The 21277-nt window shown below is 39.6% G+C and overlaps 1 protein-coding gene across 2 annotated transcripts in view; it reads left to right on the top strand.

The window, feature by feature from the left end:
* The window catches only part of CDKN2D (cyclin dependent kinase inhibitor 2D), a 59555-nt gene extending 38889 nt beyond the window's left edge, over nt 1-20666 (top strand). For both annotated transcript variants that reach the window (XM_053716055.1, XM_053716056.1), the window contains 2 exons: nt 6249-6412; nt 18397-20666. In XM_053716055.1, the coding sequence (XP_053572030.1) occupies nt 6272-6412; nt 18397-18741 (486 nt within the window). In that variant the 5' untranslated portion in view covers nt 6249-6271 and the 3' untranslated portion in view covers nt 18742-20666. The remainder of the gene's footprint in view (nt 1-6248; nt 6413-18396) is intronic.
* Nucleotides 20667-21277: the final 611 nt, after the last annotated feature.

Here is a 21277-nt window from a genome sequence, read left to right as displayed (position 1 = left end):
TGAGGACATTATGGACAGAATTAAGGCTCTTAAGCTGGCTAATTCTTTTATCACAGATGCCGCTTTCCAACTAGCTAAGTGAGCGGCAAAGAATTCAGGTTTCGCCATTTTAGCACGCAGAGCGCTATGGCTAAAATCCTGGTCGGCCGATGTGTCGTCAAAATCCAAACTCTTGAACATCCCTTTCAAAGGAAAGACCCTCTTCGGGCCTGAATTGAAAGAGATTATTTCAGAAATCACTGGGGGAAAAGGCCATGCTCTCCCTCAGGACAAGTCCTTTAAGATAAAGAACAAACAAAATAATTTTCTTTCCTTTCGGAATTTCAGGAGCGGTCTCGCTTCATCCTCCCCTGCTACAAAGCAAGAGGGTAATGCTTCGCAACCCAGGTCAGCCTGGAAACCTTACCAGGGCTGGAACAAGGGTAAACAGGCCAAGAAGCCTGCAGCTGCCTCCAAGACATCATGATGGGGTAGCCCCAGATCCGGGACCGGATCTAGTAGGGGGCAGACTCTCTCTCTTCGCTCAGGCCTGGGCAAGAGATGTACACGATCCCTGGGCCTTAGAGATTGTATCCCAGGGATATCTTCTGGAATTCAAGGACTCCCCTCCAAGGGGAAGGTTCCACATTTCTCGTCTGTCTACAGACATGACAAAGAAAGAGGCGTTCTTACGCTGTGTAGAAGACCTACATACAATGGGAGTGATCCACCCAGTACCAATTGCGGAACAAGGGCTGGGTTTTTACTCAAACCTGTTTGTGGTTCCCAAGAAAGAAGGAACTTTCAGACCAATCCTGGATCTCAAAATTCTAAACAAATTCCTCAGAGTCCCATTATTCAAGATGGAGACCATTCGGACAATCTTACCAATGATCCAGGAGGGTCAATATATGACTACCGTGGATCTAAAGGATGCGTATCTGCACATTCCTATCCACAAAGATCATCACCAGTTTCTCAGGTTCGCCTTTCTGGACAAGCATTATCAGTTTGTGGCTCTTCCTTTTGGCCACTGCTCCCAGAATTTTTACAAAGGTGCTAGGGTCCCTCCTGGCGGTTCTAAGACCGCGGGGCATAGCAGTGGCGCCTTATCTAGACGACATCTTAATTCAGGCGTCGACTTTCCAAAGAGCCAAGACTCACACGGAAATTGTATTGGCCTTTCTGAGGTCTCACGGGTGGAAGGTGAACATCAAAAAGAGTTCTCTCTCCCCCTCACAAGAGTTTCCTTCCTAGGAACCCTAATAGACTCGGTGGAAATGAAAATATTTCTGACGGAGGTCAGAAAGTTAAAACTCTTAACTACTTGCCGAGCTCTTCATTCCATTCCTCGGCCATCTGTAGCTCAGTGCATGGAGACAATCGGACTAATGGTAGCGGCAATGGACATAGTCCCTTTTGCACGGATACATCTCAGACCACTGCAACTATGCATGCTCAAACAGTGGAATGGGGATTATGCAGATTTGTCTCCTCAAATACAGTTGGACCAGGGGACCAGAGATTCTCTTCTCTGGTGGTTGTCTCAGGATCACCTGTCTCAGGGAATGTGTTTCCGCAGACCAGAGTGGATCATCGTAACGACCGACGCCAGTCTGTTGGGCTGGGGTGCAGTCTGGGACTCCCTGAAAGCTCAGGGCTTATGGTCTCGGGAAGAAGCTCTTCTCCCAATAAACATTCTGGAACTGAGGGCGTTATTCAACGCGCTTCAGGCATGGCCTCAGCTAGCTGCGGCCAAATTCATCAGATTTCAGTCGGACAACATCACGACTGTAGCTTACGTCAATCATCAAGGGGGAACAAGGAGTTCCCTAGCAATGATGGAAGTAACCAAAATAATCAGGTGGGCGGAGGATCACTCTTGCCATCTCTCAGCAATTCACATCCCAGGAGTAGACAACTGGGAGGCGGATTTTCTAAGTCGTCAGACTTTTCACCCGGGGGAGTGGGAACTCCACCCGGAGGTATTTGCTCAGCTGACTTAGCTATGGGGCACTCCAGAATTGGATCTGATGGCGTCCCGTCAGAACACCAAGCTTCCTCTTTACGGGTCCAGATCCCGGGATCCCCAGGCGGTGCTGATAGATGCTCTAGCAGCGCCTTGGTCCTTCAATCTGGCCTATGTTTTTCCACCATTTCCTCTCCTCCCTCGTCTCGTTGCCAGAATCAAGCAGGAGAGGGCTTCGGTGATTCTAATAGCGTCTGCGTGGCCACGCAGGACCTGGTATGCAGACCTAGTGGACATGTCATCTGTTCCACCATGGACACTACCAATGAGGCAGGACCTTCTAATACAAGGTCCTTTCAAACATCCAAATCTAATTTCTCTGCGTCTGACTGCTTGGAGATTGAACGCCTAATTCTATCAAAGCGTGGTTTCTCTGGGTCGATTATTGATACCCTGATTCAGGCTAGAAAGCCTGTCACCAGGAAAATCTACCATAAGATTTGGCGAAAATATCTTTTTTGGTGCGAATCCAAGGGTTACTCATGGAGTAAGATTAGGATTCCCAGGATATTGTCCTTTCTCCAAGAAGGATTGGAGAAAGGATTATCAGCTAGTTCCTTAAAAGGACAGATATCTGCTTTGTCTATTCTTTTACACAAACGTCTGGCAGAGGTACCAGACGTTCAAGCGTTTAGTCAGGCTTTAGTCAGAATCAAGCCTGTTTATAGACCTGTGGCTCCGCCATGGAGTCTTAATTTAGTTCTTTCAGTTCTGCAAGGGGTTCCGTTTGAACCTTTACATGCCATAGATATTAAACTTTTATCTTGGAAAGTTTTGTTTTTGGTAGCTATCTCTTCTGCTCGAAGAGTTTCAGAGTTATCTGCTTTACAGTGTGATTAACCTTACCTGGTTTTCCATGCAGATAAGGTAGTTTTGCGTACCAAACCCGGTTTTCTTCCTAAGGTTGTGTCTAATAAGAATATTAATCAGGAAATTGTTGTTCCTTCTCTGTGTCCTAATCCTTCTTCGAAGAAGGAACGTCTGTTACACAATCTTGATGTGGTTCGTGCTTTAAAGTTCTATTTACAAGCAACTAAGGATTTCAGACAAACAACTTCATTGTTTGTTATCTATTCTGGTAAGAGGAGAGGTCAGAAGGCGACTGCTACCTCTTTCCTTTTGGCTGAAAAGCATCATCCGTTTGGCCTATGAGACTGCTGGCCAGCAGCCTCCCGAAACAATTACTGCTCATTCTACCAGAGCAGTGGCTTCCACATGGGCTTTTAAAAATGAGGCTTCTGTTGAACAGATTTGCAAGGCAGCGACTTGGTCTTCGCTGCATACTTTTTCCAAATTTTACAAATTCGATACTTTTGCTTCTTCGGAGGCTATTTTTGGGAGAAAGGTTTTACAAGCAGTGGTGCCTTCCTTTTAAGGTACCTGTCTTGTTCCCTCCCTTCATCCGTGTCCTAAAGCTTTGGTATTGGTATCCCACAAGTAAAGGATGAATCCGTGGACTCGATACATCTTACAAGAGAAAACAGAATTTATGCTTACCTGATATATTACTTTCTCTTGTGATGTATCGAGTCCACGGCCCGCCCTGGCTATTAAGTCAGGTAGTTTTTTTGCTTAAACTACAGTCACCACTGCACCCTATGGTTTCTCCTTTTTCTTCCTAACCTTCGTTCGAATGACTGGGGGGGTGGAGCTACAGGGGGAGCTATATGGACAGCTCTGCTGTGTGCTCTCTTTGCCACTTTCTGTTGGGAAGGAGAATATCTCACAAGTAAAGGATGAATCCGTGGACTCGATACACCACAAGAGAAAGTAATTTATCAGGTAAGCATAAATTCTGTTTTTCACTTCACACACAACCATCTCTATGGTTTACAGACAATGGTCAGAAAAGGAGAAAATATCCATTGAGCGGCAGTTGTGTGAATGAAAGTGCCTTGTTAATGTCAGAGGAGAATGGGCAGACTAGTTCGAGATGATAGAAAGGCAACACTAACTCAAATAACAGCTCGTTACAACCAAGTTATACAGAATACTATCTCTGAACGCACAACACGTTGAACCTTGAAGCAGATGGGCTACAGCAGCAGAAGACAACACCGGGTGCCACTCCTGTCAACTAAGTACAGGAAACTGAGGCTACAATTCACACAGGCTCACCAAAATTGTACAATTGAAGATTGGAAAAACATTGCCTGGTCTGATGAGTCTCGATTTCAGCTGCGACATTCAGATGGTAGGGTCAGAATTTGGCGTAAACAACATGAAAGCATGGATCCATCTAGTCTTGTATCAACGGTTCAGGCTGCTGGTGGTGGTGTAATGGTGTGGGGGATATTTTCTTAGCACACTTTGGTCCCTTTAGTACAAATTGAGCATCGTTTGAACTCCAAAGCCTACCTGAGTATTGTTGCTGACCATGTCCATCCCTTTATGACTACAGTGTACCCATCTTCGGATGTCTACTGCCAGCAGGATAATGCACCATGTCACAAAGCTCAAATAATCTCAAACTGATTTCTTGAACATGACAATTATTTCACTGTACTCCAATGGCCTCCACAGTCACCAGATCTCAATCCAATAGAATACCTTTGTGATGTGGTGGAACGGGAGATTCGCATCATGGATGTGCAGCCGACAAATCTGCAGCAACTGCGTGATGCTATCATGTCAATATGGACCAAAATGTCTGAAGAATGTTTCCAACACCTTGTTATATATATAATATTTAGACATTTATGTAGAATAGTATGCAAACTTTGGAACCATAACTACAATTTTAGGAATTAAGCTTTGAGGCACTCTTTGCTTTGCCATAGGATGCAGACTCTTTTAGCTCATTTGTGTCAAACACAAATCAGAAAGGTGTATTGCATTATATCTACATATCCTCACCAAAAAAAAAAAATTAAATTAGGCAAGTATTAGACCATTTTATGGACAAGAGACAAATCTGTCTAAAGCTGAACATATTGAATCACCCACTTTGCTAATGAGTCAGTTATATATATTCTTTTTTTCAAGTGTAAATTTTATAAAGGAGTGAATGCAGAATAGTGCACAAAGTTAGAAACAAGAGCTAGAATTTTAGGAGCCACAGCAACTTGATTGATTTTGTCAAACCATGTTAAAAGTATTGACCCATTTCAGTTGCATTATTAGTTTTAGGATGCAAGTTTTACTAGATCCAAACTTTAGTAGTGTAATAGACTGATTATTACCATACCTCTATTATACGTGTTTCTCAAGGCGCTAGGTCACTTTTGCCTATAGTGTACAGTTTGCTAGGCACATTTGTTTCTGTATTCTATTGTATTAGAGACTACCTTTGCATAATGGAACATGTCTGTAAGTCAAGTTTGTACACCTACTGTTACCTATCATTGTCTCAAAACCAGTTTATGTAGTTCATTAATAATCTCTACCTATCTTTCCTTCTCCTTTTCTCTCCCGTTATCACTTTTATTCTTGTTTGTGGGAATGCCCCTCTTTTCCCCTTCTTGTCCTTTGCCTTTATACAGACAACTAAAAAATAACTTACTCAGAAGAGAGATAAGATATTTGCAACCTCTGGCGCTGCAAAACAATTTTTGCTGCTAAAATTGATGTGTAGAGAATTGTGATATAACCTATTTTATACAAGAAAATCTCATAGGAATTCCCAAAAATACTTTGGTCTCAATAATAAACGTGTATTAAATTGTAAAAAGCATATATTTATTAAACATAGAATAAAAAATAATTTAAAATTGCTGATCAGCAGATATGAACGAAAAATATGCTTTTTACAATTTAATACACGTTTATTATTGACACCAAAGTATTTTTGGAAATTCCTATGAGATTTTCTTGTATAAAGTAGGTTATATCACAATTCTCTACATATCAATTTTAGCAGCAAAAATTGTTTTGCAGCGCCAGAGGTTGCAAATATCTTATCTCTCTTCTGAGTAAGTTATTTTTTAGTTGTCTGTATATTTGTGGAGAAAGGGGTTCTCCATTACCTACTGGTATATTGATATCTGAGAAAATCTTGAGCAGGGTAACACATTATTCATTCTAACCCTTTGCCTTTATAACACTTGTAATTGTGTGTGTGTATGTATATATATGTATGTATGTGTATATATATATATATATATATATATATATATATATATATATATATATATGTATATATATATATATATATATACATTAGATGTACCTCCTTCTCTTTTCTCTATTTTTAATTCCTCAGATTTACTTTACTTTTATCTCATCTGCTGTCTCCTATTAGGCCACCTTTTACCTCATACCCCCATGTTGCTCCAAGAGACAAGTGCTGGCGACCGCCTGACACGAGCTGCAGCTCAAGGTGATCTGGCAGAGGTGAAGCGGCTTCTTCACCAGGAATTAATACATCCGGACTGTCTCAACCAATTTGGAAAGACTGCCCTTCAGGTGAGTTAAAACTTCTACTCTAATATTTATAAAGAGACAGTAGAAGAGAAATCATTAGGAAAGGGAATCATCCATCTAGAATAGGCAAGATACAGATATACAAAAAAAGGAAACGCTTGGCAGAAGGGAATCCAATGATGCCTAGCTTGCACTACAGTAAGAATACAACTGACCAATAGAATCATTATCTGTAAAATAAAGAGAAGGAAACATTGGTTAAACAGAGTATTACTTTTTATATATGGCTGCACAGTAGTGCTGTGCTACAGTGATTTCTTTATTGAGATGTTTCATTTGAATTTTCAAATTGTTGTAACTTTTTATTGTAATAGTGAATGTGTCAGAAATGTGGTATTTCAGTAGTGATTTGTAATCATTACACTGTGGAAAATATATACATAAAAATAAGCTATATTAAAGATATTTTAAATGCAGATGATCATATCTTGAAATACAGTGAATTCAGGATATTGATTTAATTCTTTGTAATTGAGACTCATTCAGAGAAGATCATTTTTATCAAGAGTTTGTTTGGGTATACATTTAATGTGTGGGATGAGTGCCATTGTTAGTAAATAGAAAACTACCACAAAATTATCAACGGCATGATAGCAAGTGATGTGGTTTTTAGTCCTAATAAAAGCATTTGATTTCCATCTTAATGGGAGGAGAGTCACGGCTTCATTCATTACTTGTGGGAATTAAGAACCTGGCCACCAGGAGGAGGCAAAGACACTCCAACCAAAGGCTTAAATACCTCCCCCACTCCCCTCATCCCCCAGTCATTCTTTGCCTTTTGTCACAGGAGGTTGGCAGAGAAGTGTTAGAAGATTTGGAGTAGTCTCTTATGGAGGGTAGTACTCTTCAGAATGGGACTGAAGTTTTAAGTAGTCCTGTCAGCCTCTCAGTGAGAGCTTGGATGAAAGTTAGAGTCCGGAAATGCAGGGAGAGTCTTTCAGCGAAACCATCCCGACATAGATTAACAGCTACATAAGCAATCGGCGTTGACGAGTTTTGCTGCCTGCTTTCTGCCCTCAAGTCCATGTCAGGAGCGATGCTATTACCCTGTCACACTTGAAAGGCCGTGCTCCTGTTCCATGGCGTAGATTCTGGTAAGATCGTTTCATTTATACACATATAATAACGCAAGAAGACAGGGTCACAGTGTGTCTCCTTTTATCTGTATAGAATCAAGGGTTAATATCCTCAGAAGGAGGGTTATTGAACAAGTGGGGGGATTATGCATAATATTCTTTATTGTGTTTATTGCTGTGACATGTGTGAGATGGGGCTCTGTCAATGTGTGAACAGTCAGTTTCCTTTGGGAGATATCGACGCAGCCTTTTTTGGCGCGTTTGTGTCTCTTCAGTGCACGGGCGTTCCCGCATGGCACTCCATGTGACAGGGTGTGGCCTCTTTAACTTCCTCTTTCTTGACCGGTGGTTGCAGGAGACGAATCGGTTTCTCTGTGGTCCGGGTCATAGGAGGTGGTAAGTGCCTTTGGTGTATAAAGGTGCCATTTAATTCGATCTAGTCTGTAATAAAGGCTCAAGCTGTGGAGGACTCTGATATGCTGGAGGGTACTCCCTCTTTATCCAAATCTAATAACTGTGTTTATTGTGAGGAGGTTCCGGTTTATCCGCTTGCACAACTATGTTCCACATGCTTTGATAAGATTGCAATATCTAAAAAGAATAAGATATTTAGTACAAATGAGCTGTCCACCTCTGAGGGTTCTCCGTCCTGCGAGGTGCGTTCCCTGCATTCATCTCCGATTACACATGCAGCTTCTCAGGGCACTACTAATCCTCCGACGGGAGGAGCCCTTTGGCCACCAGACTTTGCTGATAAGTTACAGACGGCGGTTTCTGCGGCCTTCAACGCCTTGTCACGCCCTGCTAAACCCAAGCGAAAGGTGAAACATAGCTATCCATCCCAGGGGTCATCTACTCCATTGGATATCTCTGACAGATTATCCGCTGATGAGAATGACTCTGACTCATCGGAGGACGCTATTTCTGGGTCGGAATCTGCGACATCTAGACCTCCGGTTGCGGTTAAACCAGACTTTTAAGTTTAAGATGGAGCGTTTGCGCTTTCTGCTGAAAGAGGTGCTTGCTACGTTAGAGGTTCCAGAACCGAAACTGACGGAGGAACCTTCTATCCCTAAACTAGATAGGGTTTACGAGGACAGGGTGGTGCCTCAGACCTTCCCGGTCCCCGTTAAGATGTCTAATATTATCAAGAATGAATGGGAGAAACTAGGCTCGTCCTTTTCCCCCTCTACTTCTTTTAAAAAACTTTTCCCCATACCAGACTCTCAGCTTGAGCTGTGGGAGGCCATCCCTAAGGTGGATGGTTCTATATCCACGCTCGCTAAGCTCACTACTATCCCGCTCAAAGATAGCTCTTAGTTCAAGGAGACCATTGATAAAAAAAAATTGGATTCCATGTTGATAAAGATGTTTCAGCTCACAGGGTTCGTTTTTCAACCGGCAGTGGCGGTCGCTGCGGTGGCTGGAGCTGCTATCTACTGGTGTGACGCTCTGTCAGCTATGGTATGGTATAATACAGGAACAGATTAAGGCCTTAAGGGTAGCTAATTCATTCATCTGTGATGCAAATATGCAGATTATTCGCCTGAATGCCAAGACATCAGGTTTTTCTGTTCTAGCCCGTAGGGCTCTGTGGTTAAAGTCGTGGTCTGCTGACATGACTTCCAGACCTCCTCAAGGCCATCTTTGGCCAGGTGTATGGAGGTGATTCGGCTTATGGTATCCAGCATAGATGTCATTACATACGCCAGCTTCCATCTCAGACCTCTTCAGCTGTGCATGTTGAGACAATGGAGCGGCGATCACTCAGATCTATCCCAACAGATCTCTTTGGACAACCGAACAAGGGAATCCCTCTCTTGGTGGATTAGCCGGGACAACTGTCCCAGGGGACATCCTTCTTGAGACCATCCTGGGAGATTGTGACCATGGACGCAAGTCTGTCAGGATGGGATCTGTTTGGGGTGCCAGAAATGCACAGGGCAGGTGGACTCGAGAGGAGTCTCTTCTCCCGATCAATATTCTGGAATTTCGAGCGATCTTCAACATTCTAAAAGGGTTGGCCCCTCCTGGGGTCGTCCCGATTTCATCAGATTCCAGTCAGACAACATTACCTCGGTGGCTTACATCAACTATCAGGGAGGAAAAAGAAGCTTCCTAGCCATGTGGGAAGTATCTCGGATTCTGGAATGGGCGGAGACCCATAGGTTTTTGCTATCGACGATCCACATTCCGGGTGTGGACAACTGGGAATCAGATTTTCTCAGCAGACAATTGTTTAATCTGTGGGAATGGTCTCTCCATCCCGAGGTGTTTGCGGAGATCTGCATCAGATGGGCGACGCCAGAGATAGATCTCATGGCGTCCACACTCAAATTCAAGCTTCCCAGATACGGGTCGCGGTCCAGGGATCCCCAGGCAGAGCTGATAAGTGACTTGGGAGTTCAACCTAGTCTACATATTTCCACTGTTGCCACGTCTACCTCGAGTAGTGGCCCGCATCAAGCAGGAGCAAGCTTCGGCTATTCTGATGGGGATGTCATTGTCTCCTCCATGGAGGTTACCTTGTCGCAGAGATCTGCTGGATCAGGGTCCCTTTCTACATCAAAATCTAGATTCTCTGAGGCTGACGGCATGGAGATTGAATGCTTAGTCTTAGCCAAGATAGGTTTTTCTGAGAGAGTGTTTGATACTCTCATTCAAGCCAGGAAACCGGTCACTCGTCGCATCTATAGTAAGGTGTGGAGGAGCGTGGATATCCCTGGCAATAAGGTTAGGGTATCCAGGATCCTGTCCTTCCTCCAGGATGGGTTTTAGAAGGGACTTGCCGCCAGTTCCTTTTAAAGGGACAGATTTCGGCCTTGTCTGTACTGTTACACAAGAAACTCACGGAGCTTCCTGATATTCAGTTTTTTGTTCAGGCTCTGTCTAGGATCAGGCCTGTCTTTAGAATTTCCGCTCCCCCTTGGAGCTTAAACTTGGTTCTTAAGATTTTGCAGAGAGCTCCGTTTGAGCCTATGCATTCGCTTGACATTAAACTTTTTTTCCTGGAAGGTTCTATTCCTACTGGCTATTGCATCGGCACGCAAAGTCTCTGAGTTGGCGACCTTGCAATGTGAGTCTGCTTACCTGTTTTTTCACACCGATAAAGCTGTTCTTCACACTGGGTTAGGATTTCTTCCCAAGGTTGTGTCGAATCTTAACATCAATCAGGAAATAGTAGTTCCTTCCTTGTGTCCTAACCCTTCTTCTTCAAAGGAAAGGTTGCTTCATAATTTGGATGTGGTTCAAGCCTTGAAGTTCTATCTTCAGACCACGAAATAATTCAGACAGACTTCATCTTTATTTGTTGTATATTTGGGGAAGTGCAAGGGGCAGAGGGCCTCTTCCACTTCCTTATATTTTTGGAGCATTTGAGGAGCATTATCCGCTTGGCCTATAAGATAGCGGGAAATAAGCCTCCTCAGAGGATTACGGCTTACTCAACTAGGGCTGTGGCCTCTTCATGGGCCTTTAAGAAAGAGGCATCTACTGTATAGAGCAGATTTGTAAGGCGGCTACTTGATCCTCCTTACATACTTTTGCTAAATTTTACAAATTTGATGTCTTTGCTTCGGCGGAAGCAGCTTTTGGGAGAAAGGTTTTGCAAGCTGTGGTGCCCTCAGATTAGGGTCCGCCTCCTTTTTGCCCTCACGTTTTTTTCATTCAGTGTCCTCTAGAGCTTGGGTATTTGTTTCCCCACAAGTAATGAATGAAGCCATGGAGTCTCCTCCCATTAAGATGGAAAACATAAATTAGGCTTAGAAGGAGGTGTGGAGTGTGTGGGGGACCTCTATCCTCTTAGGAAGAAGAGAGGTAGAGAAACACACCACACACACCAGGATTGGCGCTGTGTGTGAAGTTAGCTATAATGTTGGTGGGGAATCCTGTATGAGCAGCTATATATCTCAGAGAATGGAGAGATGTCCCACCTGAGGGAGGTGAGAGTATCTCTACAGAAGAAAATGGGAGGAAAAGGATAAGAGAAGCGCTAAACAAGGATCAGATCCCAAAAATACTAGTTGTGGATAGTCTGTATAAATATGTTTGTATTTGTATATGCAGTTTTCTCCAAGAACCCCTTAATAATAATAATAGTGATTAGAAAGAGATCTGTGGTAGGGATTAGTATTTAAACCACATACAATGATAAATTATTAATCAAAGTCCTATAAAGTATAATTAGAAGGATTTTTGTTAAATAGCAATTAAAACAAATGTTAAAAAGTCCATTCAAAGTATATATTAATGGAAGAGTTAATAAATAATTAATTGGTTTATCACACTCTGATATCCGGTAGGTATTGTACTTACTAGAACAAACCTCAATCATATGAGGTAAGTTGCCGCCTCTGTAAGTAGGAATCTTCCGAAGATCTGCAGTGGCAAAGTAGACTTGGCCTTGTCTTTATTCTTCTCCTCTCAGAGTATGGAGTTGGAATCCAGATTGAGGACTGGTTGTAAATTTTCTCCAAAGTTCCAGCAGATTTATGCAGAATGAAAATCAGAAGAAAAATACATAGTGTAAAACTGTTTATTTAAATGAAAAAATATATTAAAACAGACAAATGGCCACTCACATTAAAAGTCCTCAAACATATGAGGTATGTAAAACACACTTAGCAGTAGCCTGTGATTCACGAACTGTGTATGTAGGAAACCGGAGATGCTGTGTCTCAATCAGAAGAGAACAGTTCCTCCCATAAGCAGATTATAGTTCCGTGATTAAACACAAACCCAAATAAGTGATTCAAATTTGCAAATATTTTGCACAGTCCAAAATATATAGGTTGTATAAAAGCACTCCAAATTGAGCAATAAGTAGTCCCTTATTTGTAAGGCGGCTACTTGATCCTCCTTACATACTTTTGCTAAATTTTTAAAAATTTGATGTCTTTGCTTCGGCGGAAGCAGCTTTTGGGAGAAAGGTTTTGCAAGTTGTGGTGCCCTCAGATTAGGGTCCGCCTCCTTTTTGCCCTCACGTTTTTTTCATTCAGTGTCCTCTAGAGCTTGGGTATTTGTTTCCCCACAAGTAATGAATGAAGCCATGGACTCTCCTCCCATTAAGATAGAAAACATAAATTAGGCTTACCTGATAATTTCATTTCCATTTGTGGGAGGAGAGTCCACAGCTCCCGCCCGTTTCTCCGGTGGGCGGACCTAAACTTATTTTGTTCTTCTGGCACCATTTATACCCTAATATTTCTCCTACTGTTCCTTGTTCCCTTGGCAGAATGACTGGGGAATGAGGGGAGTCGGGGAGGTATTTAAGCCTTTGGCAGGGGTGTCTTTGTCTCCTACTGGTGGCCAGGTTCTTAATTCCCACAAGTAATGAATGAAGCCGTGGACTCTCCTCCCACAGATGGAAATGAAATTATCAGGTAAGCATAATTTATTGGGTTTTTTCAATGTAAATGTTATTCTAAAAACATGGAAATCATGTTGCATAAAAGTTACCTGTCTTTGGTTGAATATGTTCTTGATTGAAATCCATTTAACCTTTGGTTTCAACAAACTGCCTTGTAGCCAAGGGATTATGGTACTATGTCACACTGTACTTTGTCCAGCGTACTGTGTTGACGTAGTACCTTCGTCCAACACTCTGGCGCATGCTGTGTTGCAAAAGGCACCTGCCTTCATATGGTAAGGAAGAACTGATCGTTCTCCCATTACCATATAAAATGCAGATCACCAATACTGACAGTGACTTGGGTGGTGAGGGAGGCAGGTGGGCAGCACATCGCAGGATGGGGAGGGTTTCCAACACTACTGCAAAGGATTTGTGAAGGGAGGGTTCCCCATGCTACAGAAAAGAGTTATGACGGGGGGGGGGGTTGTATATCGCTTGGCGGGTGAGGGGGGATACCTACACTACTGAAAAACATTTTATTCATAAACACAGGTGGGATCATAGTATCTACACTATAATAATATTATGCTTGCTTGATAACTAATCCCTTCACTTTCCGAAAATATTAGAAGTGTGACGCACAACTGCATTTAGCAACCTTATAATTACCAAAAGCAATGGCAGCCATGCACGTCTATTATTTCTGAACAAAGGGGATCCCAGAGAAGCTTTTACAACCATTTGTGTTATGACAGCACAGGCAGTATGTAAATATTACAGTGAGGAACCCAACGGTTGTGAAAAAGTTAACACATTTTTTAATTGCGTATGGTGGCAAAATGGTAGCATGAAATATACCAAAATGGGCTTAGATCTATACCTTGGGTTGTCTACTAAAAAAACTATATATAGTTTTGATAGGTAAATAAAAACAAAACAAGGGTCTGTTTCATTTTAAATGGAGCGATAGCTAAAAACCCTAAAATGTCTGCAGTATTTTGGCCAAGTTTTCCCTGATATTCCCGGTAGCAAAGGGTTTAAACAGCTTTGTTGGCTGCTATAAATTAAAAATATAAGAAATTCAGTGTTTATGTATTAAGTGCTAAATTAAATACTTAATACTTTTTGGGGGTTGTGTTACCTACAGTATATATAAAATTAAATGGCAAAGCTCACAGTTAACATTAACCCTCAAATCAATGTTAAAAAGAAAAAAGCATGCAGTTTTAAACAACTTTCCAATTTACTTCTATTATCTAATTTACTTTGTTCTCTTGATATCCTTTGTTGAAAAGCATATCTAGATAGGTTCAGTAGTTGCTGATTGGTGGCTGCACATAGATGCCTTGTGTGATTGCCTTACCTATGTGTATTGCTATTTATTCAACAAAAGATATCTAAAGAATGAAGCAAATTAGATAATAGAAGTAAATTGGAATGTTGTTTAAATTTGTATTCTCTATCTGAATCATAAAAGAAACATTTTGAGTTTCATGTCCCTTTATGTTAAGAGGCATTAAACACCTTTTAAATTGCAATAAAAAACAGATATGTAGTGTGAAAATGTTTACAGAATTACACTGGGATTTGAGAGTCAATTTCATACGTGCCCATGAAACGCCCATTTTACATAAAAAACAATAATTACGATTTTCAATGTGTTTTTTCCATACCCAGTGTACTTAAAGTGAAGGTCAGTTTTGATAAATTAGTGCCCGGTTTTTAATAATCCTATTAAAAACAAGGGCACTTTAATTCATTAAATTTGACATTTCACCCGTTTTCTTCAAAAACTTACCTTTTAATCCTGGCAGCTGCTCCAGCACTTCCTCCGCTTGTCACAAGCCGTCTTCGCGGGTCCAAAATGACGAATCCGGCTTCCTCCAATCACAGCGTTGCATCAGGCCAAGATTCCCCCGGGGGGAAGCCGTGATTGGAGAAGGCCGGATTCGTCATTTCTGACGTCTGCAGAGGCTTCCGACAGCCGGGGGAATCGCTGGAGCGGCTGCCAGGATTAAAAGGTAAGTTTTTGAAGAAAACTAGTGAAATGTCAATTTTGATGAATTAAAGTGAAAATAAATCCTAGCGTTTTACAAACGCTAGGCTTTACTATTGAAACAAATAAAGGGCACTTTTTTATTTATGAAGTATAAGATGTAGAAAGCTCCTTTATTTTATTCAATTGATCGCCGCTCTTAGCTCCTACAGCAGAGCACGGCTAAAAAAAATTTTGGCTAAGAGGTGACGTTTTCACCTCTTAGCCAATAGCAGTGCCGTAAATCTGGCTCCCATGGGCGCCAAGTCGGATTTACCGTACGGCTATTGGCTTAGAGATGAAATTTTGTTTAGCCATGGGCTGCTGTAGCAGCTAAAAACGGTGATAGATTGAATCAAATAAAGGAGCTTTCTACATGAAGTATCTTATACTTCATGAATGAAAGTGCCCTTTATTTGTTTCAATAATAAATCCTAGCGTTTGTAAAACGCTAGGATTTACTTTCACTTTAAAGTGCCCTTGTTTTTAATAGGATTATTAAAAACCGGGGACTAATTTATCAAAATTGACATTCACTTTAAATTACGATTTACGCTGTGCATATTTAATATGATTTATTCCTAAAGGAGAAGGTCCTTTAGTGCAGGCCCTGTGAGCCGCTGCGCTAAGCCTCCTATTAGCTCAGCCGGGGTTCTGTGAAGAGGTGAGCAGGTTTGCACAACTGTCCAAAAAAAATTAAGTATAAAGCTACTGGTGAATTTTTTCACCTGTAGCTTTGGAACATTTACATTCATGTAACAAAAACTAATTAGAGCTGCAGAATCTTTTGGCACTCTACAACTAACCGATAATAATAATAATGTAAATGTTTTACGAATATTCATTTAGTTTAAAACAAAACAAATACCGAATAGTGCAGCCAACGAATATTTGGATTTGTCAGTATATGTTTGGGTTTTTAGAGGCAAATGCAGTTATTTCAAATGACAAAGATAAAATAGCTATTTAATGCTCTTCAACAGGTACATAGTAGCATAGTAGATGAGGCTGAAAAAAGACAGAAGTCCATAGAGTTCAACCTACACAAATCTTAATATACTTACAAAAAAAGCTCCAGTTTAGGTTAAATGAATTCCATTAAAAAGGTGACCCATTTAACACAAGCAATCATATCCCTGAATTCTGTTTCTAACCAGAAATGTATCAAAACCATTTTTAAATGTATCTTAGGTATTGTCATTTACTACCTCCTCATGTAATGAGTTCCACAATTTGATTGCTCTTACAGTGAAAAAACATTTGCGTTGTAGGAGATTACATTTCCTTTCCTCCAACCAATTTTATTGGAAGAAACAGAGCTTCTGCCATCTCTGTATAGGGGCCTTGAATATATTTATACAAAGTAATCATGTCACCTCCCAAGTGCATTTTTTCTAGAGAAAACAGACCCAGGGCTCCATGTACTCAGCAGTCAGTGAGCTACCCGCAACAAATCTCGCGTCAAAATTCGCAAACTGATATGTACAAAGCCGTCAATTATGTTAAAACTCGCATCTTTAAAATTGCGAGCGTACTTATCCGCCAAACCTCGCTACCGCTCCATTTTTCACTGTAATTAGACACATTTGACCACCAACTCGCCAAAAACGAATGTACTAAAAAATCTATTTGTCCGCTCGCTACAATTTCCGCTCCCACCTCGTTATTTTTGCCTCGCCACCTTTTAGGTGGCGGGCAAGGTACAAAACAATAGGAAAGTCAATCTAGACGCCAGTCTAGACATATATAAAAGGCAGTAATATCAGCATTGTACAGCATAACTGGCGTCTAATTTGTCTCTCATTTCCATGTACATAAATTGCGCCAAATTTGTCGACTGTAATTAAAGAGTAATCTATATTTTAAATTTGTATTGTATAGTTGTCAATCTTTATAATTATTTTTATATTAATATTTATATATTATCAGATCCAGATGAAGCCATATCCAAATTGTAAATAAATATTACAAAAATAACGCTCTGTTATCACTCTTCAAAAAATTTAGAACAATAATAAAGTTGTTTAGATAAGTTGAACTTTTATAGGAGCAAAATTCTATTCCCGCGACTACTATGATGTTCGTGACACCTTGCATGTCACGTGTTAATAATTGGCCAGACAATTCAACTGAAAGTTAAAAGTACATCAGCTTAGTCGCGGCGAGCGAGACGTCAAATTTATCAATAATCCGCCACTGCTCGCGGCGGGCTAGACTTGTCTATTTATTGGGGGATTATTAGTACATAGTGACAGCGGACACCATTTCGCCCGCGGCGAGTAACGGCGAGTTTATCCGCGTCTAAAATGACGGATGAATTGACGGCTTAGTACATGGAGCCTCCAGTGTGACTAACTTCTCTTCATAGCTTAAATTCTCCATTCCCCTTATTAGAGTTGTGGCCCTTCTTTGAACTTTTTCTAAGTCTTTTTTTTTTAGATTGGTCCATAGAACTGCACTCCATACTCAAGGCGAGGTCTTACCAGGGATTTATATAGTTGCAGAATTATGTTTTCCTCCTTTGCATCAATGCCTCTTTAAATACATGCTAGTATCTTAAAATTGATCCTTAGACCCCATTAAATAGAGAATATTTTACAGTAAATATCCCTTTAATTTATAAATAAATTTCTGTTAAATTATCTTCTGTAAGCTTTAGAATTTAAAAAGAAATGCACTCATGCAATCCAAAGTTACAACTACCTGCAAAACAGTGCTTCCATGGACAGTAAAGTCATAATTAAACATTCATGGTTTAGACAGAGCATACAATTTTAAGCAACTTCCCAATTGACTTCTATTATTTAATTTGCTTCCTTCTCTTGTTATCCTTTGCTGAAATGTTTATCTATGAAAGCTCAGGAGCAGCAACGAACCTAGGTTCTAGCTTCTGATTGGTGGCTGCATATATAAATCATGAAAGAAATCATGAATGAAAAAGTTTGGGTTTCATGTTCCTTTAATATTGAAAGGGTTGTCACATTCAAATATGTTTAGTGTGTGTGTGGGAATTTATATATAAAATATCTTCATTGCTTCTTAATTTTGAAAAAAAAAACTAAAGAAAAAAATCTCCTGACCTTATTGAAGTTGTTTGATTTCCCTCAGGGTGAGGCAGCCCTATTATTTGGCTTGTCCTTCATCTGTTGGTTAAATCCATTGTTGTCAGAACACTCCCAACTCTTTGGGTGTGGGTATAATTATCAGAGAATCACAATCACACCCAGCAAGCAGGTGGCAATTAATTCTAGTATATATGTTGTATATGCAGGTATACTCTTGCATGTAACAGCGTTTGTTGTCTATTTTTTTTCTTTTTGCTCCCAGTCCTGTATTTTAACTTTATCCTTTTTTTTGTCATATTTGTACATCCTCTGTTTACTCCTTCACCTTTCCTTCACATCTTATATTCAATATTCATGTTTTTTTTGTTTTGTTTTTTTAGTCCTACTTATTTTCTTTTTATCTACATATTTGTTTACTGTTCCCCTCTATCTCTTTTCAGGTAATGATGTTTGGCAGTACACCAGTAGCATCAGAACTCTTGAAACAAGGTGCTGCTCCTAATATTCAGGATGCATATGGCACATCACCTGCTCATGATGCTGCCCGATCAGGATTCCTTGATACCTTGCAGCTTTTAATACAGTATGGAGCAGATGTAAACATTCCAGATACCTCGGGATCGCTCCCGATCCATCTAGCACTTCGTGAAGGGCACATTCCTGTTATCACTTACCTTGCACCACGCTCTAATCTCCAGCATCGTGACAAAGAGGGATACACGCCATTACAGTTAGCAACCATATTAAATCCTCACCTGGCTTCCATCTTGGCTTGGAGTACGTAGGGAAAACATAGATATGGTTTATTATTGGCCACTTGAACAACTGCTGTGATGCTTGGTTTTATGTTGTTTCTGTAAATTGTTATATAGATCATAAATATGCTTATTTATTACCCATGTGTAAAGGTACTCTTATTTTACAGAACTGTTTTAATACCTCTGCCCTCATTTTCTTTGGGTATAAACAAATAAAACAGCAATTGCTTAGCATTCAGTTTAGATGAAGAAAGCAAAATATAGCTTAAAGAGATATGAAACCCAATTTTTTTATTTTATGATTCACATAGAGCAGTCCATTTTAATAGGAGTAAATTAGAAAGTTGCTTAAAATTGCATGCTCTATCTGAAACATGAAAGAAAAAATGTGGGCTTCATATCCCTTTAATAATTATAACATGATTGTTGGGTTTGGAGTGAAAAAAATGTTTTTTTTTTGTGCACCGATCTGTAAATATTTGGTGGGTTATGTGCAGTTTTTTATTATTAATGCTCAGGTCATGTTTATCTGTGTACTTAAATTTTCTTGATTTCTAGTACAACGTATCTTGTGTCTCCACAGCCTTTTGCAATGCATGTGCAGTTAGGGTTGCCACCTCGGCCATGGTTTCCTGGACACTTATGAGTTACACATGCTGCAGGGTGGGTAGAAAAATAGTGATCCAGGACAGCATTATTCATGTTCCTCCCTGCACACCCTGCAGCATGTGTAACTCATAAGTGTCCAGGAAAACATGGCCGAGGTGGCAACCCGATGTGCAGTATGCGCTATACATATTTCTGAATGTGTTTAAATTTGTGTGTATAGATATTTATATTGATGTTATTGGGTGTGTATATAAGGATACACTTTCAATCTTACAAATTGAAATGTATTTGTCATTTAATTGCAATCTCTATTTACTATATTTAGTAAAATAGATTCAAAATATGTTGTTTATGTTATGAAAGTAATATTGATCCTTTATATATTTTCTGTGATAAATATGAAGCACTCATATCTGGTGTTTCTGTATGATTATTCCACGCATAAATATTCCCCTTGGGATTCAGCCAGAAGGTTGGAAACAAAAAGTTTTAATGGGTGAGCTTCATACAAGGAATTTTTATATTGCCTCCCACTTGATGCCATTGTGAAATCTGCTGTCACAGCCACTATTCAGTTGTCTGAAATTCAAAATTCTTGAGGTGCGTGGGTGCAAAATGTGATGACTACTTATGGTACAATATCAGAGGAGTATTAGATTAGACAATGAAATCACCAATGAACTGTTCATTGCATCCTTTGGTAGAGAAAGAGTTAAAGGTTCTTCCTCATTTTCCTGTGCACACTCTACAATGAAGAGTGCATGTATGTAACGTTTATGTAAATTATTGTCGTTAATATACAATGAAATAGAATATCCATTGTATTCATACAACTTTGACATACTGAACAAAAGATGAAAAATCCCAACATTGATGCAATTACGGTCAATAAACTCTGTCCTCTGTTATGGTTTAAGGGAAGCACCTGATGTATTAAAATGAATGAGGTCATTAGATATTGATCAATGAAAGTAATCTCATGGTAGTCTGGGGTATCACACAGGGCTGCTATAGGATTTCTGGATAACCTGCATTTCCCTATGACGGTGTAAATGGGTGTCTCATGGGACATAGTCACCTGCAAGTGAAATATACAATTGTATACTGATAAAATATACCTAAATACCCTATTTTTTTTAACTATTTATTTTAAAATTTAACTTGGAGTAGATTACTATTGTGCCTTTTTATGTCAGTAACTTTTTTTTAGTATGTGGACTTGAATCTAATCTCTGTTGAAATGGTGATGGCTGAGCATCTTTATAGCATGGTACTATGTGTGTATATGTATATACATATGTATGTATTTATGATATGTATGTATATGTGTGTATGTATATATATATATATATATATATGTGTGTATATATGTATGTATGTGTGTGTGTATATATATATATATATATATATATATATATATATATATATATATATATATATATATATATATATATATATATAAAAATTGGGATGTGTCATGTTAATAAATTGTGGCCATCTCTCTAATATGATTTATCTTGCAAATGTTGAATTTAATAATAATTATCCCATAACTATTATTCACTTATATGAAATAAGTGTAAACCACTGCATTATTGTTCATTAAGCTGTTAATTTACTATATAAAATTTACATGTTACATAAATATAGATACAGAACAAATTATAAAGCCTTTTACATGTTTCCAAAATACATTTTCTCTTTATAGCTGTTTTTAAAATATGAACTATGATATATTTATTAAGAGTTTGAAGGAACTGTTAATCCAATTTTCTGTTTTTAACTATTAAATTAATATTTGTGGGTTTTAATGTTTGCTTTTTTTTGTATGTTATGTATTGATGTTTAATTTATAGATAAATGTCCGTTAAATTCTCCTGTACGTTTCAGAATTGTCTGAACTGTTTAAATATGACTTTAAAAAAGAAATAAATCGCATTTGAACAAAAATGTT

Source organism: Bombina bombina, chromosome 6, assembly GCF_027579735.1.
Source record: "Bombina bombina isolate aBomBom1 chromosome 6, aBomBom1.pri, whole genome shotgun sequence".
Taxonomy (NCBI): Eukaryota; Metazoa; Chordata; class Amphibia; order Anura; family Bombinatoridae; genus Bombina; species Bombina bombina.
The sequence above is the reverse complement of the archived record's forward strand: the minus strand, read 5'-3'. Positions and strand labels throughout refer to the sequence as shown.